Source organism: Scyliorhinus canicula, chromosome 4, assembly GCF_902713615.1.
Source record: "Scyliorhinus canicula chromosome 4, sScyCan1.1, whole genome shotgun sequence".
In the NCBI taxonomy this organism is placed as follows: Eukaryota; Metazoa; Chordata; class Chondrichthyes; order Carcharhiniformes; family Scyliorhinidae; genus Scyliorhinus; species Scyliorhinus canicula.
Window position 1 is genome coordinate 24,963,384 of NC_052149.1, and position 25,283 is coordinate 24,988,666.

At 45.8% G+C, this 25,283-nt stretch overlaps 1 protein-coding gene across 7 annotated transcripts in view; it reads left to right on the forward strand.

The window, feature by feature from the left end:
- Positions 1–13,976: 13,976 nt before the first annotated feature.
- The window catches only part of tlcd4a (TLC domain containing 4a), a 73,508-nt gene continuing 62,201 nt past the window's right edge, over positions 13,977–25,283 (forward strand). Inside the window, exons 1-4 of one of the 7 annotated variants that reach the window (XM_038793900.1) lie at positions 13,977–14,124; positions 17,551–17,695; positions 22,072–22,236; positions 25,193–25,282. In XM_038793900.1, coding sequence (XP_038649828.1) covers positions 22,088–22,236; positions 25,193–25,282 — 239 coding nt within the window. In that variant the 5' untranslated portion in view covers positions 13,977–14,124; positions 17,551–17,695; positions 22,072–22,087. Of the gene's footprint in view, positions 14,125–14,157; positions 14,221–14,293; positions 14,743–16,509; positions 16,974–17,522; positions 17,696–22,071; positions 22,237–25,192; position 25,283 lie in introns of those variants that run through there. The other 6 variants (XM_038793904.1, XM_038793903.1, XM_038793901.1 and 3 more) reach the window with 6 other exon arrangements.

A 25,283-nucleotide genomic window follows, 5' to 3' on the forward strand; every position in this document is an offset into this window, starting at 1 on the left:
TCGTGAGGAGGTGAGTGGGGGCTGCGTTGCAGGTGCCGTGAGGAGGTGAGTGTGGGCTGCCCGTTGCAGGTGCCATGAGGAGGTGAGTGGGGGCTGCATTGCAGGTGCCGTGAGGAGGTGAGTGTGGGCTGCGTTGCAGGTGCCGTGAGGAGGTGAGTGTGGGCTGCGTTTCCTCAGTTATGACTAGGATAGCAGGGAACAGTGCCAAAAGAAGTTTAATGATCTAACTGGAGCAGGGAAGGTAAGGAGCTCAGAATGCTATAGAAGCCTTCTGCACCCAATGTTGCCAGCCCACTGGGTTGGAAAAAGCTGATTAACCTGCCAGCCCGCCTTCACATTCTTGATAGATGCAGGCCAGTTACTTCTTCAACTACTGCACAAACTTAAGGCACAAGCCTAATCCTTTTTCTATTATCTTTGCTGAGCAGAACAACACCCATGAGTGAGCTAAGGGGTGGGTGGGTGATGGGTACCTAAACCGCTGCTCTCTAATCTCACATGAACAGAAGGTGATGGAAATGCTGGGCTGCACCATTGTGGTAGCAGTAGAGGTCACCATGAAGTGTAAGAAGTGTAGGGTGGCATGGTAGCACAGTGCTTCACAGCTCCAGGGTCCCAGATTCGATTCCCGGCTTGGGCCACTGTATGTGCGGAGTCTGCATGTTCTCCCCGTGTCTGCGTGGGTTTCCTCCGGGTGCTCCAGTTTCCTCCCACAGTCCAAAGAATAGCAGGTTAGATGGATTGGCCACAATAAGTTGCCCTTAGTGTCCAAAGAGGTTGCTGGATTTGTGCACAGCCCAGGTAGTAAAACACTGGGCTCAATCTAATGGCTCCCCACCATGCCCGACTCGGGACACGATGCGGCCGGTAAATCTCACAACCCAGTTATCTGCCGCTCGAAAGATTTAATGGGATCTCACGAGTCGTTGCGATTAGACCCCACCAAAATAAGTGGGGCCTCAATTTGCATATTAAAATGTGCACTCGCCAGAATTATCCAACGTGCGGCATCTAACACCCATGCCCTGGAGACCCCAGGCAAGTGCTGGTTTGCATTGGTCTCCATAAACAGTTAGCACTAGTCCATCAAGCGATCAGGAGTCCCTGGGTGGTCAGGGTGGTACCCTGGCACCGCTGTGCCACCTGGGCACTGTGGCACTGCCACTGGTCGTGCCACCTGGGCACTGTGGCACTGCCACTGGTAGTGCCACCTGGGCACCCTGACAGTGTCTCCCAGGTGCCAGCCTGGAAGGGGCACTTGGCAGTGCCAAGGTACACTGGTGGCATTTTGTCCACACCAGGGATCTGGCTTGGAGGTGCCCTGCTCTTATGAGGTGGGGTGTGTGGAGGGGGGTGGGAAGAGGGTCAGTCACTCATCGGCGGATTGTGACATGGAGGCAGTGGGGATTGAGAGATAATAGAGCTCATTGGTGGAGGAGCTTGTTGGCCGGCATGGTAGCACAGTGGTTATCACAGTTGCTTCATAGCTTCAGGGTCCCCGGGTTTGATTCCCGACTTGGGTCACTGTCTGTGTGGAGTCTGCACTTTCACCCTGTGTCAGCGTGGGTTTCCTCCGGGCGCTCTGGTTCCCTCCCACAAGTCCTGAAAGATGTGCTATTAAAGTAATTTTGACATTCTGAAATCTCCCTCTGTGTACCCGAACAGCGCTGGAGTGTGGCGACTTGGGGCTTTTCACAGTGTTAATGTTAGCCTACCTGAGACAATAAAGATTTTTAAAAAATGGAACTGATTGCGGCCTTGGCAGGACGTTCCTCACTGAGGCCCCAAAATGAAACAGAGTCCCGTTCGACAGCAGGGTTGTTCTGGGCATTGCCAGTGCCGGGAAACACCAGGCTAACCGTGCTCGACGTGGGGATTTGTTTAATTTCCGTTAAACTGCACCCACTATCAATTTTGTTATTTTATCAGGGCAGCACAGTGGTGCAGTGGTTAGCACTGCTACCTCATGATGCTGAGGTCCCAGGTTGGATCCCGGCTCTGGGTCACTGTCCGTGTGGAGTTTGCACATTCTCCCCGTGTTTGCTTGGGTTTTGCCCCACAACCCAGGGTAGGTGGATTGGCCACGCTAAATTGGCCCTTAAATGGAAAAATGAATCGGGTACTCCAAATTTATAAGAAAAAACATTTTTTTTTTGTTATTTTATACCCTTGCAGGACCAGAAATTGAACTGGTATAAGTATAGCAATGCGATGTTAGAATCAGCAACATTCCCTGTACTGTAGCCTTCACGTATTTATAGATTTAATGTGGATATGAACAGGAACAGATTATATATACAGTATATAAATAACTTTAGATATCTAGTTACAGCATGATTGTCACAAAGCTTTCAACCAAAAAATACTTTTTCAAAAGCCGTCGTCAACCATGCATTGTCCATATCAAATGTCCACTGAAGTCTAACTGAATGCAAAGAAAAACAGGCAGCAGAGTAACACAGTGATTAGCACTGTTGTTTCATAGCGCCAGGGTCCCAGCTTCAATTCCCGGCTTGCGTCACTGTCTGAGCGGAGTCTGCACGTTCTCCCCGTGTGGGTTTCCTCCGGGTGCTTCGGTTTCCTCCCATAAGTCCTGAAAGACGTGCTGTTAGGTGAATTGGGGATTCTGAATTCTCCCTCTGTGTATCTGAACAGGCGCTGGAATGTGGCGACTAGGAGCTTTTCACAGTAAGTTCATTGCAGTGTTAATGTAAGTCTACTTGTGACAATAGGTGGGTTAGGTGGATTGGCCATGCTAAATTGCCCGTAGTGTCCTAATAAAAAAGTAAGGTTAAGGGGGGGGGGGTTGTGGGTTACGGGTATAGGGTGGATACGTGGGTTTGAGTAGGGTGATCATGGCTCGGCACAACATTGAGGGCCGAAGGGCCTGTTCTGTGCTGTACTGTTCTATAATAATAAAGATTGTTATTATAAATTGAATTTCCTATTAATCCTTCACAAATTTTCATGATGTTTATTGTGCTTCCTGTTTAGAATGCAACAAAGAATATTTTTTCACGAAACATAATGTTGCTTTGTTCTTTCAGAGGCTCAAACTAGACAATGTCTAACTGCACCACCACCAGGTTACAAAAGCAGTTATGAACCTGATAAATTTGACATTTGAACATCTACTTAATAGCTGAATGATCCAACAAGATTTTGTTTCATTACATTTACTGTAATGAATGACTAAAACACCAGTATATAAACACTAGCTTTTTAGGCAATTTATATTTTAAACTAAAGAATGGAATACCCCATTCTTAGTCTAACCAAAACACACACTTCACAGGTGTACTTTAAACTGTCCTTTACGTTGACATTAATTCAGGTGGCACTTTAGCACAGTGGTTAGCACTGTTGCTTCATGCCGCCAGTGTCCCAGGTTCGATTCCTGCTTGGTCACTGTCTGTGCAGAGTGGGCATGTTCTCCCCGTGTCTGTGTGGGTTTCCTCCGGGTGTTCCAGTTTCCTCCCACAAGTCCCGAAAGACGTGCTTGTTGGTTGAACTGGACATTCTGAAAGCTCCCTCTATGTACCTGACCAGATGCCAGAGTGTGGCGACTAGGGGATTTTCACAATAACTTAATTGCAGTGTTAATGTCGGCTACTTGTGACAATAATAAAGATTATTATTAATTTTGTCAATCAATTGAAAGCTATTCTTAGCTCCAGAGGATTTAATGTTGTTCTTTCTTTTCTAAGCCTGGTAACTTGAAATTTTAGACCTTTCTTTCAAACGGAGGTTTTATTTTCTAAGAGATGTGCTCTCACCCAGGTTGGGCAATTCTTCCAGCCTTATTTTAACTCCCTATGATTCAGAGTGCGTGTTTCTACCTATATTCCTGCATGGCGAACCAAACAGACACAGTTGGCCTCTAACTACTCTCTCTCTCCCAGATCCAGGCAAACCCCAAAACACTCTTAGTGATATTCCATAAATGCCTGTAACCTGATCATTGGGTAGGGTGCTCTTTCCAAGAGCCGGTGCAGACTCAATGGGTCGAATGGCCTCCTTCTGCACTGCAAATTCTATGAAAATTCTATGAAAAGGGTGCTTCTTAAATTCTTCCTTAAAAGCAAAAGGACAATAATATAAATACACAAGTTAAGAGTAGGCCACTCAGCACCTTGAGCCTCCTCCACCATTCAACAAGATCACGGTTGATCTGATTGTAAGCGTGAAAGGCTTAAGAAGGGGTAGAATTATTAAAGTGCATCCAGGAGAGCTTTATGAGCCAGCATGTAGAAAGTCCGACAACAGGGGACAGTACTGGATCCAATTTTAGTGAATGAAGCCAGGCAGGTGGAAGAAGTGTCAGTGGGGGAACCAAAGTGGACTGGGAGCAGCTAATTGTAGAAAAACCACTCAAAACAGTAGGAGTCATTCAAAAATGAAATCAAGAGAGTACAGGGTCAACATCTTACCGCAAAGGTAAAGAGTGGGACAAAGAAATCCAGAGAACCCTGGATGTCAAGGGATTACTGATGCCAGTACACAGCAGTGCCTTACTGATGCCAGGACACAGCAGTGCCTTACTGATGCCAGGACACAGCAGCACCCTACCAAGCACAGTACACAGCCGCACCTCACCGATACCAATACACGCAAAGTGTTAATGCTGTCATTTTCAGACTCAGGGTCACAACCAACGAGTGGGTCACCGGCGGGTGTCAGGAGGGACGTAGCCCGATTGGTCGCAATGTTCTCGATTGCACAAAGTGCCCAACGACCGGGGCTGGCTATCAAGAATGCCAGCCTCCCCACACATGCGTGTCCCCTCAATCAGAGGTAGGTGTGCACAGGCCCTAGCATGGCGGGTCAGCATACATCAGCGTGATGTTCCAGGAGTACATACTTTTTTAAAAGTCGATTAGTCTTCCCGCCATAAGCGGCAGCAATGGGCAGGTTACGTGCACGGTACACTTAATGTCACATGTTCTGGGCGTGAAATTACAGCTTCCAACAGGCGTGGGCCGCAAAGCCCGGGCGGCGAGGGCCGCAAAGCCCGGGCGGCGTGGGCCGCAAAGTCCGGGCGGCGTGGGACGCAAAGCCCAGGCAGCGAGGGCCGCAAAGCCCGGGCGGCGAGGGCCGCAAAGTCCGGGCGACGTGGGCCGCAAAGTCCGGGCGACGTGGGCCGCAAAGTCCGGACGGCGTGGGCCGCAAAGTCCGGGCGGCGTGGGCCGCAAAGTCGGGGCGGCGAGGGCCGCAAAGTCGGGGCGGCGAGGGCCGCAAAGTCCGGGCGGCGTGGGTCTTCCCCACCACCTCGGAGAAGCAGTTTTTGGAAACCAGTAGTGATTCCTGCCAGCTGATGCACGATCAATTGCACAAAGACGAGAGTTGGATACAACTGAGGCTTTATTGCTCTAAGATGTGTGGCCTCCCACAGCAGCTGCTGAAATGGCTGCAGCATGGAGGACACACAGATTTATACTCTGCCTAATGGGCGGAGCCAGAAGGCAGGGACTACCATCGTACCTGTAGTACAAGTCTTACCATACATCACCTAATATAGGTGCAACAGTGGTTTACCACACCAGCATAGCATCACAGTGGCGGGAGGGGGACGCGGGCATTTGACGACCCTGCAAGCAATGGCAGTTTATGAATATTAAAATTAATTCAAATTCACGGTAATCAGATTCACGCTGAGTCGCCGGGGGTGGGTTATGGGGGAGTTGGGGGGGTGGGGGGCGGTGGGGAAAGGCCGGGTGGAAAATCTCAAAGTCAGATCTTACCTCCACAATTCCCAATGTAACCCTCTCACGAGAGTTAGTGGCCTGACGGGATTTGCACCCCGGCGAACAGACCCTGAAAATTTTGCCCGCAGTGTGCACAAAAACAAATATAATAAAATAACTTCCGAAAAACAAAATATTGATGATCAATTTTTTTTAAAATCCTACCTTCCCCCAAACTTGTCCAACAAGCGTCGATGGACACTTACCGAGCGTGGAAATCCCTGACATATTTTTCCTTTGTTGGCTATTTTAAAAGGGGAAGGTTTCAGTTTCCCAAATGCCTTAATTACCTGAATCATCAAAAGAGTTCTTAATCGAAAGCTCTCCATGTCAAAACATAACCCTCGGACCTATCTGATGCAAATTTAATGCATAGTTGCAGATCAGGTTCTAATTAGATCAACAAATGAAAAACAAACTGATCAAATGTCTTAAATCACCCAGTCTACTGCAATGGGCATTCCCACCACACAGAATTGGCACTTCATGCTAAATTGTTCAATATTGGTTAGAAAATATTCAGTCGTAATCTATACGTAGGCCTGTAATTTTCTGTAACTTTTACTATGAGCTTCCCCAGTTATAGTAATGCAATATTCTCATTTTAATTTAACTTGAAAAGAGCTCACTCACCTATAGCTGGCCACCCAATTGGAGCCATTTCACATTCATGAGGAATGCGCAGCTGAAAATATCTTCATCTTTGGGACATTCCATTTTATGCAATGTAATAGCTCCGTCTATTTCATTAGGTTGACCCCATTCTATGAAAGGTCACGATTCCCAGTGATCAAGGAAGGAGAGTGGGAGAGGCCAGAAATTTCAACACTTTTCGCACCTGGGTTTTGCAATAGATGGTCGAACACATCAGCATTTGGCATAACTACTTTACTAAAACCGACATGCAGCAACCTTGGGAATCTGTACATATGGAATAGCATGGAAATCCAGAAGCTCCTGTCAGTGATTCTAAACTTCTCCAGTATCTGTGCTATTGAGGCAACTCTCGATATAGCAAATCAATGGGAAATCAATTGATTGCTGAGAACATCCACACTTGCGCTGTTAATCTGTAAATGAAAATGTTGAATCTTGCTGAATCAGGTATAACTGGGTTTTTAACAGCGTACTAATTCCATAATTACTGCTCAACACCCTCATTGGCTCGGAGTAGCTTATTTGGCATTTGGGGCAAATTTCTTCATCATGATACAAAAATCCCACCTTTTACAAAATAACTTGTTTTAAAAGGTTTCTTTATTTTCACTCCTTCCTTAATCCAATAATAATCATTTACTTCAAAATCTGAAAGTTGTTTTTAAAAGTATTTTTATTGAAGTTTTCCATTTTAACAAATAACACAACAACACCACAGGAATAATGCAGCTCTGCGCAAAAAAAGTCTCAACATAACGTGGACACATAATGTGGATACAGAGAGAACAGCAATATAACCGGGCAGCACGGTAGCACAGTGGTTAGCACTGTTGTTTCACAGCTCCAGGGTCCCAGGTTCGATTCCTGGCTTGGATCACTGTCTGTGTAGAGACTGCACGTTCTCCCCGTGTCTGCGTGGGTTTCATCCGGATGCTCCGGTTTCTTCCCACAACCCCGAAAGACTTTGATGGTGAATCTGACATTCTGAATTCTCCCTCTGTGTACCCGAACAGGCGCCGGAGTGTGGCGACTAGGGAATTTTCACAGTAACTTCATTGCAGTGTTAATGTGAGCCTACTTGTGACAATAAAGATTACTATTAATTGGATCAGTGCAATGATCAGACTCAATTTGGTGCCTCTATATGCACCACCAGAGAACAAAGGAGAGAAGGATAAAGCCATGAAAGATGGTGAAATGGTGGGTGGCATGGTGACGCAGTAATTACCACTGCTGTCTCACGGCGCCAAGGACCCGGGTTCGATCCCAGCCCCGGGTCACTGTCCATGTGGAGTTTTCACGCTCTCCCGAGTTTGCGTGAGTCTCACCACCACAACCCAAAGATGTGCCAGTTAGGTGAATTAGCTGTGCTAAATTGCCCCTTAATTGGAAAAATAGAATATCTCGTATGGCCCCCTCCCTGGTTGGATTGTCAACATACTGTTTCAAAAAGTGCTCCTGGACACACCTAACAAATTGCACTACATCTGAGCCCCTGTCTGTATGGGGTTCCAAGTCAATATGGGGAAGTTAACGGTGGCACAGTGGTTAGCACTGTTGCTTCACAGCACCAGGGTCACAGGTTCGCTTCCCAGCTCAGGTCACTGTCTGTGTACAGTCTGCACGTTTTCCCCGTGCCTGCGTGGGTTTCCTCCCACAAGTCCTGAAAGAAGTGCTTGTTAGGTGAATTGGACATTCTGAATTCTCCCTCTGTGTACCCGAACAGGCGCTGGAATGTGGAGACTAGGGGCTTTTCACAGTAACCTCATTGCAGTATTGATGTTAGCCTATTTGTGACACTAATAAAGATTATTATTATATCTCGGCGTCTACATTCAGTAAGGAAATCGAAGCCTACCACATCATTTGCGGCAAGACCCCCCTTCCTTTGCATCCTCAAGCATTCCCATCATCAGCAACGCCAACGGTCCTTAAATTTCTTACAGAATTCAACTGGGAACCTGTCAGGCCCTGCCGCCTTCCCTGCCTGCATCCTCCCAATCACCTCCTGCTCCCCCACCGACCCTTCCAGACCTGCTCTATCCTCCTCACCCAGCCTCGGTTACTCCAATTCATCCAGGAACTTCCTCATCTCCAGCTCTTCCCCCAGTGGCTCCGACCTATATAGATTATTATGGAACTCCTCGACTACTTTATTGATCTGCTTCAGGGCCACTACCAGCTTCCCCATCTAGTCCCGTACCTGAATTAGCTCTTTCGCTGCCGCCTCCCTCCGGAGCTGGCCGGCTAGCATCCGCCCTGCCTTCTCCTCGTGCTCGTTGACCGCCCCTCTCACCTTTCTCAACTTGTGCACCGCTTTCCATATGAATAACTGGTTGAACCTCGCCTGCAACTCCTTCTCCTTGGCCAAGAGGTGCGAATCTGGATACCCTGCGTACATCCCATCCTTCTCCAGAATCTCCTCGTCAGTATTTGCCACTCCTCTCTCTCCTCCTTGTCCACCTTAGCTTTGAGAGCATCCCAAGCTGTCTTAAGAGCTTCCCAAACCATCGACTGCAAAACCTCCTCCGTGCAATCAAACCCCATGTATTCCTCAATCACTTTTCCGATCTTATCACAAAAGCTCCGGTCCGCTAACAATCCTACGTCCATTCTCACTCTGGCCTATGGGCCACCCCTTTCTCCAAAACCACATCCAATCAATTTGGAGCAAGGTCCGAAATCATTATTGCTGAGTACTCTGACCTCCTCACCTCAGCCAATAGCACCTTCCCCATCATGAAAAACATCTATCCTCGAGTACACCTTGTGTACCGGGAAGAAAAACAAATACTCCCGTTCCCTCGGGTGTAAGAGCTTCTACGGGTCCATTTCTTCCATCTCCCTCATGGGCCCAGCCAACGTCTTCACCTATCCTGACTGGGCCAGTGAGCATGGCTGAGACCTGTTCACCCCCCAAAACCCAGCCAGCATCTTCACGAAGTTGGCCTTGGGTTCTCCACCCCCTCAGGCAGGCCCACAATTTGTAAATTCTGTCACCTCGACCAGTTCTCCAGATCCACCACCTTGGCTCTGAATCCTCCGCCACCCTCCGCAGCTCCTCATCCATCGAGGTGAACTGGTCACTGTGCTACGACAGAACTTCCTCCACCCCCTTCAACTTCTCTATTTGCTTCCGTACCTCGGCCAATGTCTTCGACATTGCCACCTTCACTGGGGCCGTCACCTCCTCCACCGACTCCTTCATCGTAGCCATCATCTCCTTTTTTAGCACCTCCACATGCTTAGCGAACTGCCTCACGAATTCTCCTGCCACCGCCTCGCTCCGAGCTTCCACTGTGAGGGAAGAGGCCTTGCCCAGCGATCCAGCCTCCGCTCTCTTCCATGCTGCAGGGCTGACCCGTTCACTCAACAGCAAACATTTGCTCGCCTCCTTCTTCCAAGCGGCTTTCTTCTCGGTCTTAGACATTCCCCACCTTCCTAATGCTTTCCTGCACCAGCTTATTCAAAAACTGCCCCTGAAACTGAGCATTAAAATCGAAAAACCCACAGCCGCAAGCAGGAGCCACCCAACATGCAACTTCTACCTACATGCTGCCACCAGAGGTCCGCATGGTACGAATTCTATGGTTCTATGGAAACCATTATATAAGACCACTTGGCGGAGGGTGCCTAACTTCCTGACCAGGCCTACTCTCAAGCTGAAGAACGTTCCAACAATGCAGACTCTCACTTCAATAAATCGAACAAGGATTAACCAACAACACCCCAGGCTTGGACCACCACTCATTTTCCCCTCTAAATATGCCAGCTACAAAAAAGAATCAGAAGGAACCCAGTCCTCTCCCGGATACATGATTTGCCTAGGCCTTCGAAGGAGACAAATACAGATTCTCAAAATGCAAAGCAACAAAAAAAATGAAAACCCTTTACAATTAGTTCTAACTGGTGCCACCCTCAATCCAAGTGAGGACTTATCTAACCCTATCCCCAACCGCCACACCAACCATCCACCCATCACCCTACTGTAGCTCCATTCATCTTCACTATAAACGGTAAGGGTTGTCGAAAATGCACTCGCTTCTTATGAATGCAAGGAACACAGCACATAAAAAAGGGACAAGACCGTGCACAAATCAGATATCACTTTACCGATTCAATATGGTTTTTGCTAAAACAGGATAACAAGCGGCCTTTGCCCTCGTGCTGAAAAATCGCATGCACTTGTCAGGAGAAAAGGCAACAACATAAAATCAATAGCATAATCACAGGCGAATAACATTCAGAATTATTGATGAACTGCAGGATAATAACACCATCTATGTCACTTTAAAAGGACAAGGCCTTGACAGGATCGCTGAACAACTCTCAGCAGTGGGGGCAGCACGGTAGCACAGTGGCTAGCACCGTGGCTTCACAGCACCAGAGTCCCCGGTTAGATTCCACGCTGGGTCACTGTCTGACAGTCTGTGACTGTCTGTCACGTTCTCCCCGTGTCTGTGTGGGTTTCCTCCGGATGCTCCAGTTTCCTCCCACAGTCCGAGGACGTGCAGGTTAGGTGGATTGACCATTCTAAATTGCCCTCAGTATCCAAAATGGTTAGTAGGGATTATTCGGTTACGGGGATAGGGTGGAAGTGAGGGCTTAAGTGGGTTGGTGCAGACTCGATGGGCCAAATGGCCTCCTTCTGCACTGTATGTTCTATATTCTATTTCTCAAGAGTTCCATCGAATGAAGCACCTTCACCTCCACCAAGCCATTGCCCTGACGATACGGAACCTAGAACTCGACCGGGAATGGGGGGATGACTTGACATGACCAGACACCTCTAACCCATCACAATTAGCCTAGAGGACAGGATAACATAAGACTAGTGGTCGGGTCTTCAATTGACCCCAGGCCTCAAAGATCGGATAGAATGTGCTCCATCGAACCTGACGCGCCTAGACTCCAGATCAAGATTACAAAAGCATGGCAGTCAGGAACCCACCTCCAACTCCTCACAAGAGACCGGGCTCATGAACACTCCTTGTCCGGCCCCTACTCCCCAAGTTGGTTGGGATGGATGACACATCATGCAGCAGGATTTCAAGGACCAGAGCTGAGCCCCCACTAGGGAGATTGCTTTGGCAAATACCAGGTTTATCTCCTGTGCATCCACTATTCTCTCAAGGATACTTTGCAGTTCATCAGAGTGAGCACCAAACTTCTGCAGCATGGAGCCGACGTCACCATCCAAAACACTATTCGCAATGGCAGCCATCATCCCGATGCAAACATCACCACCAAGGTGTAGGCCCATTTTCCAGCAAATCCGCCACTGCAAGCTGGGCTTCACCCCAGTCACCTCTGACCACCTCAATCAAACGAAGATTTGCTCTGAATTTAAAAAAAAAAATTTAGAGCACCCAATTCATTTTTTTTTCCAATTAAGGGGCAATTTGGCGTGGCCAATCCACCTAGCCTGCACATCTTTGGGTTGTGGGGTAAAACCCACGCAAACACAGGGAGAATGTGCAAACTCCACACCGACAGTGACCCAGAGCCGGGAATTCTTGGAAGAAATAACATGCGCTGTGGATAAACGGGAACAAGGGGTGTACTCTACTTAGATTTACAGAAAGCATTTGATAAGCTGCCATACCAAAGGTTAGTGTGGAAAATAAAAGCTCATAACTGTTGGTGGAATGGGGAGAAGATTGGTGAGCTAACAGGAAATAAAGCAGGCAAAAATATGTCATTTCCTGGTTGGCCAGATATAGTGATATGACACAGGGATCAGAGCTGGGGCCTCAACTTTTATAATTTATATAAATGACTTGGAGGAAGGAACCAAAGAATTGGGGCGCGATCTAACAAAATAAAAGCATCTGTTCTGGGCGGGATTAGCGACACCGAAAACGACCCCACTATCTAATGGAACATTGTTTTTCCTTCGTGCCCCGGAGGGGAACACCCCTCTCGAGGCCGCAGTCAGCGTTATTTCCAGCATTGAGGAGCTCCGGCCAGTGTCCTGATGCAACCCCTGGGCCCCCCAATTCACCTTTAAGGGGGTCATCGCCCCCCCCCCCCCCTCACACAGGCAGGGCACCTCCCGGGTCTTACCCCAGTGCTGGCATAATGCTAGCCTGGAACCATAGCAGTACCCTGGCCAGCTTGGCAGTGCCAGGGTGGCACTCGTGGCACTGCCAGGCTGCCAGACTGGCAATGCCAAGGTGCCTGGGTGGCTACAATACTACAATGCCACCCTGCTCAGAGACCTACCACCCAGGGACCTCCGATTCGCCAAGGTTCCTTAGACAGCACCTTCCAAACCCATGCCACTACCATCTAGAAGGACAAGTGCAACAGATACCTGGCAATCCCACCACATGGAGGTTCCCGTCCAAGTCATTCACCACTCTTGACTTGGGAACGATATCGGCGTTCCTTCACTGTCACAAAATCTTTGAACTCCCTCCCTAACAGCACGGTGGGTTTACCTACACCTCAGCGACTACTACGGTTCAAGAAAGCAGCTCACCATCACTTTCTGAAGGGCAACTAGGGATGGGCAATAAATGCTGGCGTAACCGGCGACACCCAAAACCCATAAAATAATTCTTAAAAAAGGTTTATTAAAGTAATTCCTGTAATGGGCAGGTTGCCTTGTGAGGAAAGGGTGCACAGGCAAGGCTTACATCCATGGAGTTCAGAAGAATAAGAGGTGACTTGATTGATGCATGTAATATCCAGAGGGGACTTGGCAAGATGGATTGTGCAAAGGGTGTTTCCTCGTGTGGTTGTATCTAGAACTAGGGGGTCACTGTTGAAAAATAAGGAGTCTCCCATTTAAGATAGAGATGAAGATAATTGATTTGTAGCAGAGTGTTATGAGTCTTTGGAACTCTCTTTTTCAAAAGATGGTAGAAGCAGAGTCCTTGAATATTGTTAAGGCAGAGGTAGATAGATTCTTGAGAAGCGAGGGGGTGAAAACCTATCGGGTGTAGGCAGGAAGGTGGAGTTGAGATTATATTCGGATCAGCCATGATTTTATCAAATGGCAGAGTTGGCTTGGGGAGCCGAGTGCCCCACTCCTGCTCCTAATTTGCATGTTCAGAATGCAGGCCAACATTTCAACTCGGTCAAATTCTTTTGAAGGCAAGTAAATATTTTGAGCAAGTAGATCTAAATCCTTTCCAACAACCATCATCCCTCATGGTACACACACGTACGTGCTTTTCTCAGTCTCTGATGCCTCATTAGGATTCAGTTTTTAAATTACATTTCGAAAGGTTTCTCCAATAAAGTCTAAAAAACACACCCGTCAGCATTAAAAAAAAATGAATTGAGCTTCAAACCTGGAACTTTCATGTCAGAATACTTCACTAATACTGTTGTGTCATATCAGAAAATTGTTGTCTGACTTGAAGGGTCACTGTGCTGCAGATCTGAAAACAGCTTACATGCTTTTAAAACCTCCACCCACTCATTCTACACGTCCTTTACTCAATTTAACTTAAAACAATCCTGTGTTTGGGAGAGAAGGGAGGGGAATTAAAAAGTGGAGTAGATGGTGAAAGGAGGTCCAAGACTGTTGGTGTTTGATGAATGCCACAGACCAGAAGGGATTCTTTCGAAGGGACTTGTAGTTTGAAGGAAAGACGTTGACCCTGGTGGTGAAAAGAAAAACTATATCGAGGAAAAGGAAAGAGAGAGGAGTCTCAGGCAGCAATTTACGAAATGAGAAATTGTTGCATCCGGAGCTGCCGAGAGAGGGAAGGTTGGTGTGTGACTGAACAGATTATTTTTTTAAAAAAGGAAGAGGGATGAAAGGTACCTTTCTGTGCAACAGGCCAAGGAATTCCAAGTCCCAGAGGTTGGGGTGTAATTTTTTTTTTTTGGGTGGGGGTGTTGCTGACGGCTGGGAGAATTCTCCCGGCGAGGGGATGGGAATAAATAACCGTCGGCCAGAATAAAGCGGGTGGGGCCGCCGTTGCCCCGGGCGACGGGGGCCCAGGCCGGGCCCGGTGAGGGCGGCCAGGCCTGGGACTGGCACGGCGGAGGGGAGGCAGGAAAGGGTTTATTTTCCCCCCCTTGCCGGCGGCCTGACTGCGGCTTCCTGGTGTGTGCGGGCCGGGGGGAGCCGAGCAGCGGCCTCCCTCCTCCCCCCTCAAACCCCAACAAATCTCCCTCAGTCCCGCCCGGAGACGGAGACGCACCTGGCCCCCCCCCCTCAGGTAAACGCACCTGGGCCCCCCCTCAGATAAACGCACCTGGGGCCCCCCTCAGGTAAACGCACCTGGGCCCCCCCTCAGATAAACGCACCTGGGGCCCCCCTCAGGTAAACGCACACCTGTACCCCCGGCCGATAGTCCGCCTTCGTCAGGACATCAAACAGGTAATCGCGGCTGGAGGGAAGGATTAAACCCATCTCCACGTCTTCAAAGCCTTTAAATGCTTCACCTAAACCCCGGCGGGGGGATGCTGCTGCTGCTGCTGCTCGAGGTGAAACATGGAGGGATTTAAAACCCCCGTTTGGGAGTTGCCCTGGCGTTTAATCATTAACCAGGAAGGACAGGACCGGCATGTTTTATCTTTTGACGGAGGCAAGGTTGAGCGACCGGAGCCCGGGCGGGGCAGGTGAATCAGCATCAAGCAAGATTACATCTGGATTTGTGGACAAAATAGAGGTGGATGGGAGGGAGGTGGAGGGGAAGGGAGTGGAGGTGGAGGGGAAGGGAGTGGAGGTGGAGGGGAAGGGAGTGGAGGTGGAGGGAGTGGAGGTGGAGGGGATGGGAGTGGAGGTGGAGGGGATGGGATGGGAGTGGAGGTGGAGGTGGAGGTAGAGGTAGAGGGGATGGAGGTGGAGGTGGAGGTGGATGGGAGGGGAGGTGGATGGGAGTGGAGGCGGAGTGGAGGCAGAGGCGGATGGGAGTGGAGGCAGAGGCGGATGGGAGTGGAGGCAGAGGGGAGTGGAGGCGGAGGGGAGGGGGAGTGGAGGCGGAGGGGAGGGGGAGTGGAGGCGGAGGGGAGGGGGAGTGGAGGCGGAGGGGAGGGGGAGGGGGAGTGGAGGCGGAGGGGAGGGGGAGTGGAGGCGGAGGGGAGGGGGAGTGGAGGCGGAGGGGAGGGGGAGTGGAGGCGGAGGGGGAGGGGGAGTGGAGGCGGAGGGGAGGGGGAGGGGAGGGGGAGGGGGAGTGGAGGCGGAGGGGAGTGGAGGCGGAGGCGGATGGGAGTGGAGGCGGAGGCGGATGGGAGTGGAGGCGGAGGCGATGGGAGTGGAGGCGGAGGGGATGGGAGTGGAGGCGGAGGGGATATTTCCACTAGTGGGAGAGATTGGACCCCAAGGGCACGGCCTCGGACTGAAGGGACTATCCTTTAAAATCGAGGTGAGGAGGAAAATCTCCGGCCGAAAGTGGTGAATCCCTGGAACCCACTGCCGCAGAAGGCTGTGGAGACCAAATCACGGAGCGTCTTTGTGACAGAGGTCGATAGGTTCATGATCAATAAGGGGACCAGGGGTTATGGGAAGAAAGCAGGAGACTGGGGGGATGTGAAACATATCAGCCATGATTGAATGCGGATCAGACTTGATGGGCCGGGTGGCCTAAATCTGCTCCTATGTCTTGTGGCCTAAAACACTGTAGTGTGGATGGTTGGAGGGATTTGATGTGATTTATTGTCACATGTACTGAGGTACAGTGAAAAGTATTGTTCTGCGTACAGTCCAGACAGATCGTTCCATACATGAAAAAACATAGGACATACATACATACACAATGTAAAGACACAGACACAGGCATTAGGTGAAGCATACAGAGTGTATTACTACTCAGTAGAAAAGATGTTTGAAGAGATCTGGTAACAGCAGGGAAAAAGCTGTTTTTGAATTTGTTAGTGTGTTCTTAGACTTTTGTATTTCCTATCTGATGGAAGAGGTTGGTAGAGAGAATAACCCAAGGCAGCGGGAGGTGTGGCCAGAGTCAATGGATGGGAGTCGGTTTCACATGATGGACTGGGTTGTGTTCACGACTCTCTGTAGTTTCTTACGGTCTTGGGCCGAGTAGTTGCCATAACCAGGCTGTGATGCAGCCAGATAGGATGCTTTCTTTGGTTGGTCTTTAAAAATTAGTAAGAGTCAATGTGGACATGCCGAATTTCCTTAGGCACTGTTGTGCTTCCTTGGTCATAGCGTCAACATGGATGGACCAGGACAGATTGTTGGATGACTCTTTGTCAAAGCTGGTCAAAACTGTTGTGGGTTTTCTTGTATAGCGCAATGCATCATCTCTACAACTGTACTATTAGAAATTACTCTAACCAGGCTGCTGATCTTATGGTACAACATCAAATGGGAAGTAGGAAAAGGGAGTGGCAGCTTGTAGGCGGCTGTTACAGTTAAAAAGAAATGCAACTTCTCCTTAACATTTCATTGACTGTCTACAAATTACCTTTTCAAGTCCTCGTTCAATGAGATGCTGGTATGGTAATGTAGTTACTGTATTGGCAGCTTAGCTTGGTAGACTCAGTCTAACAATAGGATAAGAGTATTTACACTATTCAATCTCTGAAAGCAAGATTCTAATGAAACCCAGTTGAATGGGAGGAAGATCTTTTCACTTAATTGTTCAGGTAAGTGAATTGAATTTAGACATTTTAACCCCATTTCAGGTAGACTTAAGTCCATTGTATTAAACTTTTTGTCACTGCGCCGTAAGAGAAGATCCCTTTCTGGGGTTATGAGCACATTTCTGGAATGGAAAACTACTTTGAACAGATTTTAAAGTTTTCTGTTTTCATGTCTTACTCTACATTTCGTGTAGGGTGAAAATTGCTGTTCTGTTGTAAGAGGCATGTCTCAAGATTGCTGGAAATCTAGGTAACCTATAGTTGACGTGTCTTTAACTTGAAGGATATTAAATAGTAACAGGAATTTAGTTGTGTTTCTTGAGCCACACTTGGCTTTTCCTAAGCGTGCAAAGATCTGAAGAATTAACATTTTTCCATCTGATTACTGTTAGCTGAAGGAGTACCACTCTGATTTCTTTGACATTTATAAATTGTGCCACTTAATATAATCTGACCTTTTAACACCCTGTCAGCAGGTATTGGGAGTGCAGTAGTTTGTAAATTGATAGTCTAGTGCAAATTAAATTTGTTATGTGTGTCTCTTCTTACTAGGTCTACCCTGCTTAATTTTCTCATTTAGTCTGACTTGCACACAGAAAGTTGGTTAGACATACAGGAACCAGAACTCCTGAGATACTGACAGCTTTTGAAGTCTCGATTATTTTATCTAACTGAATCTCCAGGACATCGGTGTAACCGTTTAACTCCTACCAATCAATATTCAGGTAACATATTAACACATTTACGTTTTAGCATAACAAAACCGATGCAAAGATTAAAAATATTAAATTTTCTCTTGTTTTCTGTCCTTTCCTAGTACCCCCCACCCCCCCCTTAAAAATATTGCCATTTAAACCCTAGGATTGGTAGCTCAAACCAATATCGGCTAACAATGTTGATCACTAACTTTTAATGAGATTTGCTTTGGATTTTTGTGGCCTGCTTTGTCTATCTGAATAAGGCACCACTTCCTCCCTCCGTTTACATTTTGACGCAATTTATTAAAGTTACTGTAATAAAGAGGAAAAACTGGTGGCTTTAATGAATTTTTGTGTGCACTGATTCATGTAGTTGATACCCAAAAAACAGTTCTGAATTCGGAATGGAATCTTTGTGTCATCTTAACTCTATCAATTTAAATTTTGCGTGAAAGATATTTGGAGGTCCCAGATTTTAAGAAATAGCACAAAGGTATTCCTTGTACTGCAGTACACTTAATCGCTTGCTTTTTAAATTTTTTAAAATTCTCTTTCACATTTTCTCCCAAATTTACACCCAACAATAAACAATAATCAGTAACAAATGTAATGTCAATCCCCATATCAATAACAATGATCCCATCTTCCCACCAAACCCCAGTCTCTTGCTTGTTTAAAAAAGTAGGACCCTTATCCTGATCGCTTATCAGAATGTTGAAGAGCTTGAAATACTGAGTTAATAATAATCTCTTATTGTCGCAAGTAGGCTTCAATGAAGTTACTGTGAAAACCCCTAGTCGCCACATTCCGGCGCCTGTTCGGGGAGGCCAGTACGGGAATTGAACCCGCGCTGTTGGCATTGTTCTGCATTACAAGCCAGCTGTTTAGTCCACTGTGCTAAACCAGCCCCATTATAATGCCTGCATGTCACTCCTTGATTAGGAGGCAGAGCTCCTTTTGAGTTTGGAATTTAAATATATTAAGTGCATTTCCATTGTGCACTGTGGCAGAAGTGTCACCAAGACAGAATAAAATATTTATTTTTTATGGAATGCAAAAATCTCACGAAAATAAATTATAATTTATGAATAGGAAGAGGTACAGAGAAGCAATACTTAAATTAGAAAAAAACAAGTAATTTCCACAAAATGCCGTTGATATACCAAAGTTTGCATTTAATGGTGCTAATCCACCATATGTTCTAAAACGAATTTATAAAGTCAACATTCAATTTACTGACTTCTAACCCCCATCCACAGATTCCAGCTTCAGGAAGTTGAAGCTCTGTCCTCGGATAATCTCCAAAGCTGCTTAACTCCCCATAACAAAATGCATTAGGCTGGATTTTGCATTAAGCATCGCTGTTACGACACAATAAATTGGCAGCAGCTTCCAGAGGATGCACAAGTTAAGGTCTAAGTACCTTACCCCTTACAATATGCGTTATAGCAACCTCACCAATAGACTCTGTTGAACTAAGGATGTGAAGCTGCAGTACTTGGTCATTAAATATGGCAGGAAAAAAAGGACTAGTGCGTTTGTGTATCAGTGAATTTTTAATAGAATAATGTCAATCAGCTGCTACCACTTAAAACATATTACAAGTGTGGGATCTCATTTCCTCAGAATTGAATTAGTGTTGGAAGTTTGAAAATGCCTTTTCCCTGTTTCCCTCTCCTTAATCCCATTTTTCTTTCTCTCCATTACTTCCCTTTCTTGTACATGATCTAGATCTAAATTGTACTTCTGTTTTACACTCTGCATGTGTTTGTGAGGAATTCTTTAATCTGGTCGAAAAACCATGGTATTTCTTGATTTGCTCAGACATGCCACAGGTTCCTTGTGTAGGGTGCCATGCTAGCTCAGCTGCCTGATGACTGACAGAAAGTAGCTGCCCAAGCCTGTGAAAACTAAGCGGAAAGCTGTCAGCCAAGTGAACATCAAACTCTGTTTCTTGCCAACTGCTGGATTTGGGCTGTCATGCAGCATTGCATAGCACCGATTAACATGAGTTTCCTTTCTTCCACCACCTTTAACCATTGGAGAATGGATCATGTTTAAAGGACACATTGTTCACTTTCTCTCGCCCTGCTCTTGCCAATTCAAATGTTGAATCCAATCTGCAGGAACAGTGCAAATTTTAGAATCTAAGTCGGCAGGTGTTCTTCCTATTTATTCAGTCAAGCCTTTGGGCACAAATGAATCTGTTCTAAACTATATGGGAAGGGTCCTGTTATGCTAAAGGTGCTATATAAATGCAAGCTGATATGTGTTAAATCTGTTATAATTCGCTACTCATGTACTGAGCAAAGGAGAAATCTTCAGCCAGTCTTTACTGAAGAAAGATTTATTCACACAACCCAGAGAGCACCGGCATAGACTCCCTTTTATCTGTTTCCCTCTCCACGTGTGCGCACACACAGGGTGGAAAGCTTGTTTTTATATGTTTAGAAATTATGCCCTAACATTTCCCCAATTAGTAACAGCAGCTATCACTTACAACTAGAGCACGATGCACTTGTTTGTGACAGGATCGCAACATGAACAAAATCAAGCGAAATTATGGCTGGGACTGCAGGTGTGCTGGGTGATTGAGAGCTGGAATGGAAAGATTTCCCCTTTCCTTTCAGTGCAGCCGATTTGTTAAAAATGTTCATGCGTCAGCTGCTGTTGCTGCTTTTATACCAGTGGAGAAGCCGCGGAGGCACAAGGTCTTTTCTCCCAGGTTGTTGGCAGCAGTGCCTGAGCGAGGCACTTCACTTCGGGGAGGGGAGGGGGGACGGGGGGGGGGGGGGGGGGGGGGGGCGTTGACGACCCTGGCTTATAAACTGGGGTTCTGCTGCACTCCCCGGTTAAGTTGCAACGGCAGGATGTTTGCAGCTCTGAGGAGATTTCCAATGCTTGCTTCCCTGAACCCCTGCTGATTTTTGGCCTTTCAATAGCCGGTGCGTTACCTTGTTTGCGGTTGCTTGCTAAATCACTTTCTCAAAGTCATTTTGGATTTTTTGGCCTGTGGTTTTCTGACATGTATTGTAACCCTTTTGTTACAGTTACATAACCGCTTTCCAATCATTTGCCATGTTTTCCAAACTAAATTAACGTATCAAGATATTTAAAATTTCTCTTGTCCTCTCTCTTTTTTAAGAGTATGTATGTTGTCTGAATTGGGCACTTTATCTTTGTTGTCATTTGTATATTTTGCCATTTCTGAAAGTTTAATATTTAATTAGAGTAACTTTTTTCCCACCTGCTTTAAAAAAAAAACGATGGATGTGATGTGTTTATTTTATAACTGCTTTTTGTTTCCCAATCCCTGATTGTTTTACTTGAACCAATGCTTGTCTCCAAATATATAATTATTTTACAAGCTTTTCATTGCATCTGTCTACATTCCTAATATTTATTAGTATTTTTGGATGGATGGATGGATGGATTTGTTTATTGTCACGTGTACCGAGGTACAGTGAAAAGTATTTTTCTGCAAGCTGCTCAACAGATCATTCAGTACATGGGAAGAAAAGGGAATTAAACAAAATACAAGAAAATAGATAATAGGGCAACACAAGATATACAATGTAGCTTTAGAATTAATTTTTAAAAGATTAGAACGAGTGTAAGTTAAGTAAAAAGTGGATCTGTTGGGGAGAGCTTGCAGAGAGTCGCCTCACTCCGGCGCCATCTTGACTTTTTAAAAACTGTGCACTTATTCTTAATATTTCCCTACATTTTTTACATTTTCTCCCTGTATCTGTGTGGGTCTCCCCACACAGCCCAAAGATATGCAGGGTAGGTGGATTGGCCACGCTAAATTGCCCCTTTATTGGACGAAAAAAATATTTCCTCACATTTGTTTTTACCATGTTGTCTGCTTTCATTTTATCTGGCTGCTATGCTAGTCTGAATTGTTCTTTTACCAGGTCCCTCAGTATTTTTTGTTAAAGCTGTAGATCTGTGGGCAGCACAGTGAGCCCTGCAGCCTCACGGCGCTGAGGTCCCAGGTTCGATCTCGGCTCTGGGTCACTGTCCGTTTGGAGTTTGCACATTCTCCCCGTGTTTGCGTGGGTTTCACTCTCACAACCCAAAGATGTGCAGCCTAGGTGAATTGGCCACGCTAAATTGCCCCTGAATTGGAAAAAAAATGAATTGGGTACTCTAAATTAAAAAAAAAAGCTGTAGATCCATGGTTGGATTGCACACACTTTTGTTTTAGAATATTCATTGCATTTTCTTTCCAGCTGTCCTTCTCAAAATATAAGGTGATCAGAGAGATTTGATTTGGGCTGAAGCTCAGTTTTGAACTGTGAAAATAAAAATGAACTGAGTTATGTACTTTGGGTTATTGCATTTTTTAAAAATGACCTAGCTTTACATGGAATATTTACCAATTTTCTATTTTCTTACAGAGCTCCTCCAGTTGTCATGGCTTCCCTTGATTGGCTGATTGTCGCTATAGCTAGTTTCATTGTGTTTCAAATTATGTTCCAATATTTAAGTGCAAGGATATCTGTATTTTTCTGCAAGGGTTATCGAACATTAACTGACATTCAGAAGACTGAATGGAACTCCAGGTATTCACTGTGATATTATTTGTGGGAAATATACAGCATGGGAATAGATGAATTCGAACAAAGGCACATTTGTAGCCTTATCTGCGGTATACATATGCATTAGGAGCAGAAGAAAGCAATTCAGCCCTTCAGATCATGGCTGATCTCTTCCTGGTCTCAGATCCATTTCCCTGCCTGTTCCCCATATCCCTTTAACCTGTTTTTCAAATCAGAAATATATCTATCTCCTTGAAACCATTTAATGATTTCAGACTCCACCACACTATGGGTCAGCAAGTTCCACAAATTCACCACCCTCTGCGAGAAGTAATTCCTCCTCATTGGCACAACATCGTGGGCCGAAGGGCCTGTACTGTGCTGTGCTGTACTATGTTCTATCTCAGTTTTAAATCTACTGCCTCTCAACCTATATGTGTGGCCTCTCCTATGTGTGGCCTCTCCTATGTGTGGCCTCTCCTATGTGTGGCCTCTCCTATGTGTGGCCTCTCCTATGTGTGACCTCTCCTATGTGTGACCTCTCATTCTAGATTGCCTCACAAGGAACATTTGGTCTACAATTTTTTTTGTTAAACCTAATTTTCTTTGTTAAACCTACCTTCCTTAAGAATTCCCTGCAGTACACCAGCTCCAGGTATCCAAGCAAGTGGTCTGATGACTTGTTTGTCGACCCTGTGAGTACTTCTATGTACACCACCAGTTGCAGGTCTGTGCGTAAGGTGGATGACTGTTTAATTTGTTCCCCTGGTCTGACATAATGACTAGCATCGGGGCTCCTTGATGATAAATTTATTTTCTGCCTAGTCTTTTAAAAATGGGACAGATTTTCTGATGTATAATGTCTCCCTGGCCAACTTTATTTACTAATTTGCTTTAAAGGTATAATAAAGAATATCTAATGAACAGCAATTTCAAAGGCGGAGTTGCATAATGGTACAACCAGACATATTCTTAAATCCAAGCTTAGTTTAATAGTCGGACGACCTACATATAATATATATGCATTTTTCATAAAGTCTTTGATCCCTAAAATTCATAATGGGTAAAGAATAGAAATAAAACAAAGTTTGTTTAGCTTTTAACATTTTTATTTCTGGGATGTTCATTATGCTGACCAAGACTGTGTTTGTCGTTCCATCCCTAAATAACCTTGTTTACAGCTGAGTGTCTTCCTGATTATTTCAGAAGCAATTTAGAGTTAACTGTATGGTGTGAATTGGAGTCATTTGTACGATCACGGCGCCACACATCAACCGCCTATTGGAGTCATTTGTAGGTCAGACTGTGGTAGGTTCCTACCCCTGAGGGAGACCAGAAAACTAGTTGGGTTTTACAAAACATCTGACTTGTTATGGACATTTTTCATGGCGCTAATGCACAAGTGGTTAGGTTTAATGAATTTGGTTTTGTCTTCCATGGTGGGCTTTCAAGTCATGACCTCTAGGTTGCTCGTTCAATAACACAAACACTGTACCCACTGTTAATGCTTAATTACATGAGCTATACTAAAAATCTGAAGGGAACAGTGCAAGGAACTCTTGTTTATTTAGCGGAGATATGCATCCTAAACAAAAGAAAACAGAGCACTTTAACAGGCACTGGTTTTCTAATTGAATGTTCATGATTTAATTATTATTATATCTATCTGATTATATACAGAAGTTCATATGCAGATGATCATGTGAAGAATTCCCACTGTACGATATGTAGTATGGAAACTGCTATAGGGATCAGAGCTAGAAAATGCGTGGTGTTTATTTCAGAGTTGGATGTTCCCTTCTCAGGATTGTGAAGTCTTTTGAGAAGTTTTAGATTGTCCCCTTTGACCGGGAAAGTAGACTTCCCTTGTTGATATTTTGAGCTTCCAACAAGTACGTGATTCTATCTTTGAGGCACAGCATTAGTTATTGCATATGGCTCTGCACTTAGTACTTCTATTTTAGTACGCAGAGAGGGTTAAGTGCCAGTGTATTTATTTGTGCTCATCAAGTAGTTCATGGGGAGAACGTGCAGACTCCGCACAGACAGTGATCCAGCAGGGAATCAAACCTGGGACCCTGGCGCTGTGAAGCCACAGTGCTATACACTTCTGCTACCGTGCTGCTCCGGTTTCCTCCCACAAGTCCCGAAAGACGTGTTGTTAGGTAATTTGGACATTCTGAATTCTCCCTCTGTGTACCAGAACAGGTGCCGGAATGTGGCGACTAGGGGATTTTCACAGTAACTTCATTGCAGTGTTAATGTAAGCCTACTTGTGACAATAAAGATTATTGTTATAAAGGAATAGTGGTTGAGGTAGATAGGATTGACACATCTTAAGGGGAGAATTAATACATGTGTAAGTGAGAATGAATATAGGGTGAGAGGTGGCAATTGATAATTAGAATAGTAGGAGGATGCTTGTGTGGAGTACAAAATTAAAATGTTAAAATTAGGGGTTACCCCCTTTAGGTTAGTGATGAGGAGAATTGTTTTTCTTTTGAGGATTGTGCCACTTTGAAACTCTTTGCCTCAGAAGGCGGTAGAGTTGGGCATCATTGAATACTTTAAGGTGGAGGTAGATAGATTTCTGGCAAGAAAATCGAGGTTATCGGGGGTAAATGGGAATGTGGAATTTGCAACACAAACCGATCAGCTGTGACCTTGTTGAATGGTGGACCAGGCTCAAAAGGACTGAATGACCTTCTTTTGCTCCTATTTCATATGTTCGCAAACTGAATGTTTCCATGCTATGCATTGATTTTATGTTTTACTCACATTTTAAAGAAAATTTCTTACTTACAAAATTAAGGGTTAGGAACCCTCTGCTGGCCTAATTTTGCAGAGATTATTAATGAATTTGTTGTATTGGTATATGTGATTTCATGAATGATAGATGAAATGTATCTTGCTATACTGCTTGTGGTCCGTACAACTTACAACAATGATGCACAAATATATGTTTTTATTATTTCTTTAGGGTGGTGTCCACATTCCATGCTCTGGTGGTTGGGCTATTGTGTCTGTACTTGTTGTGGTTTGATGATGCTGTTAATGCTGATCCTATCTGG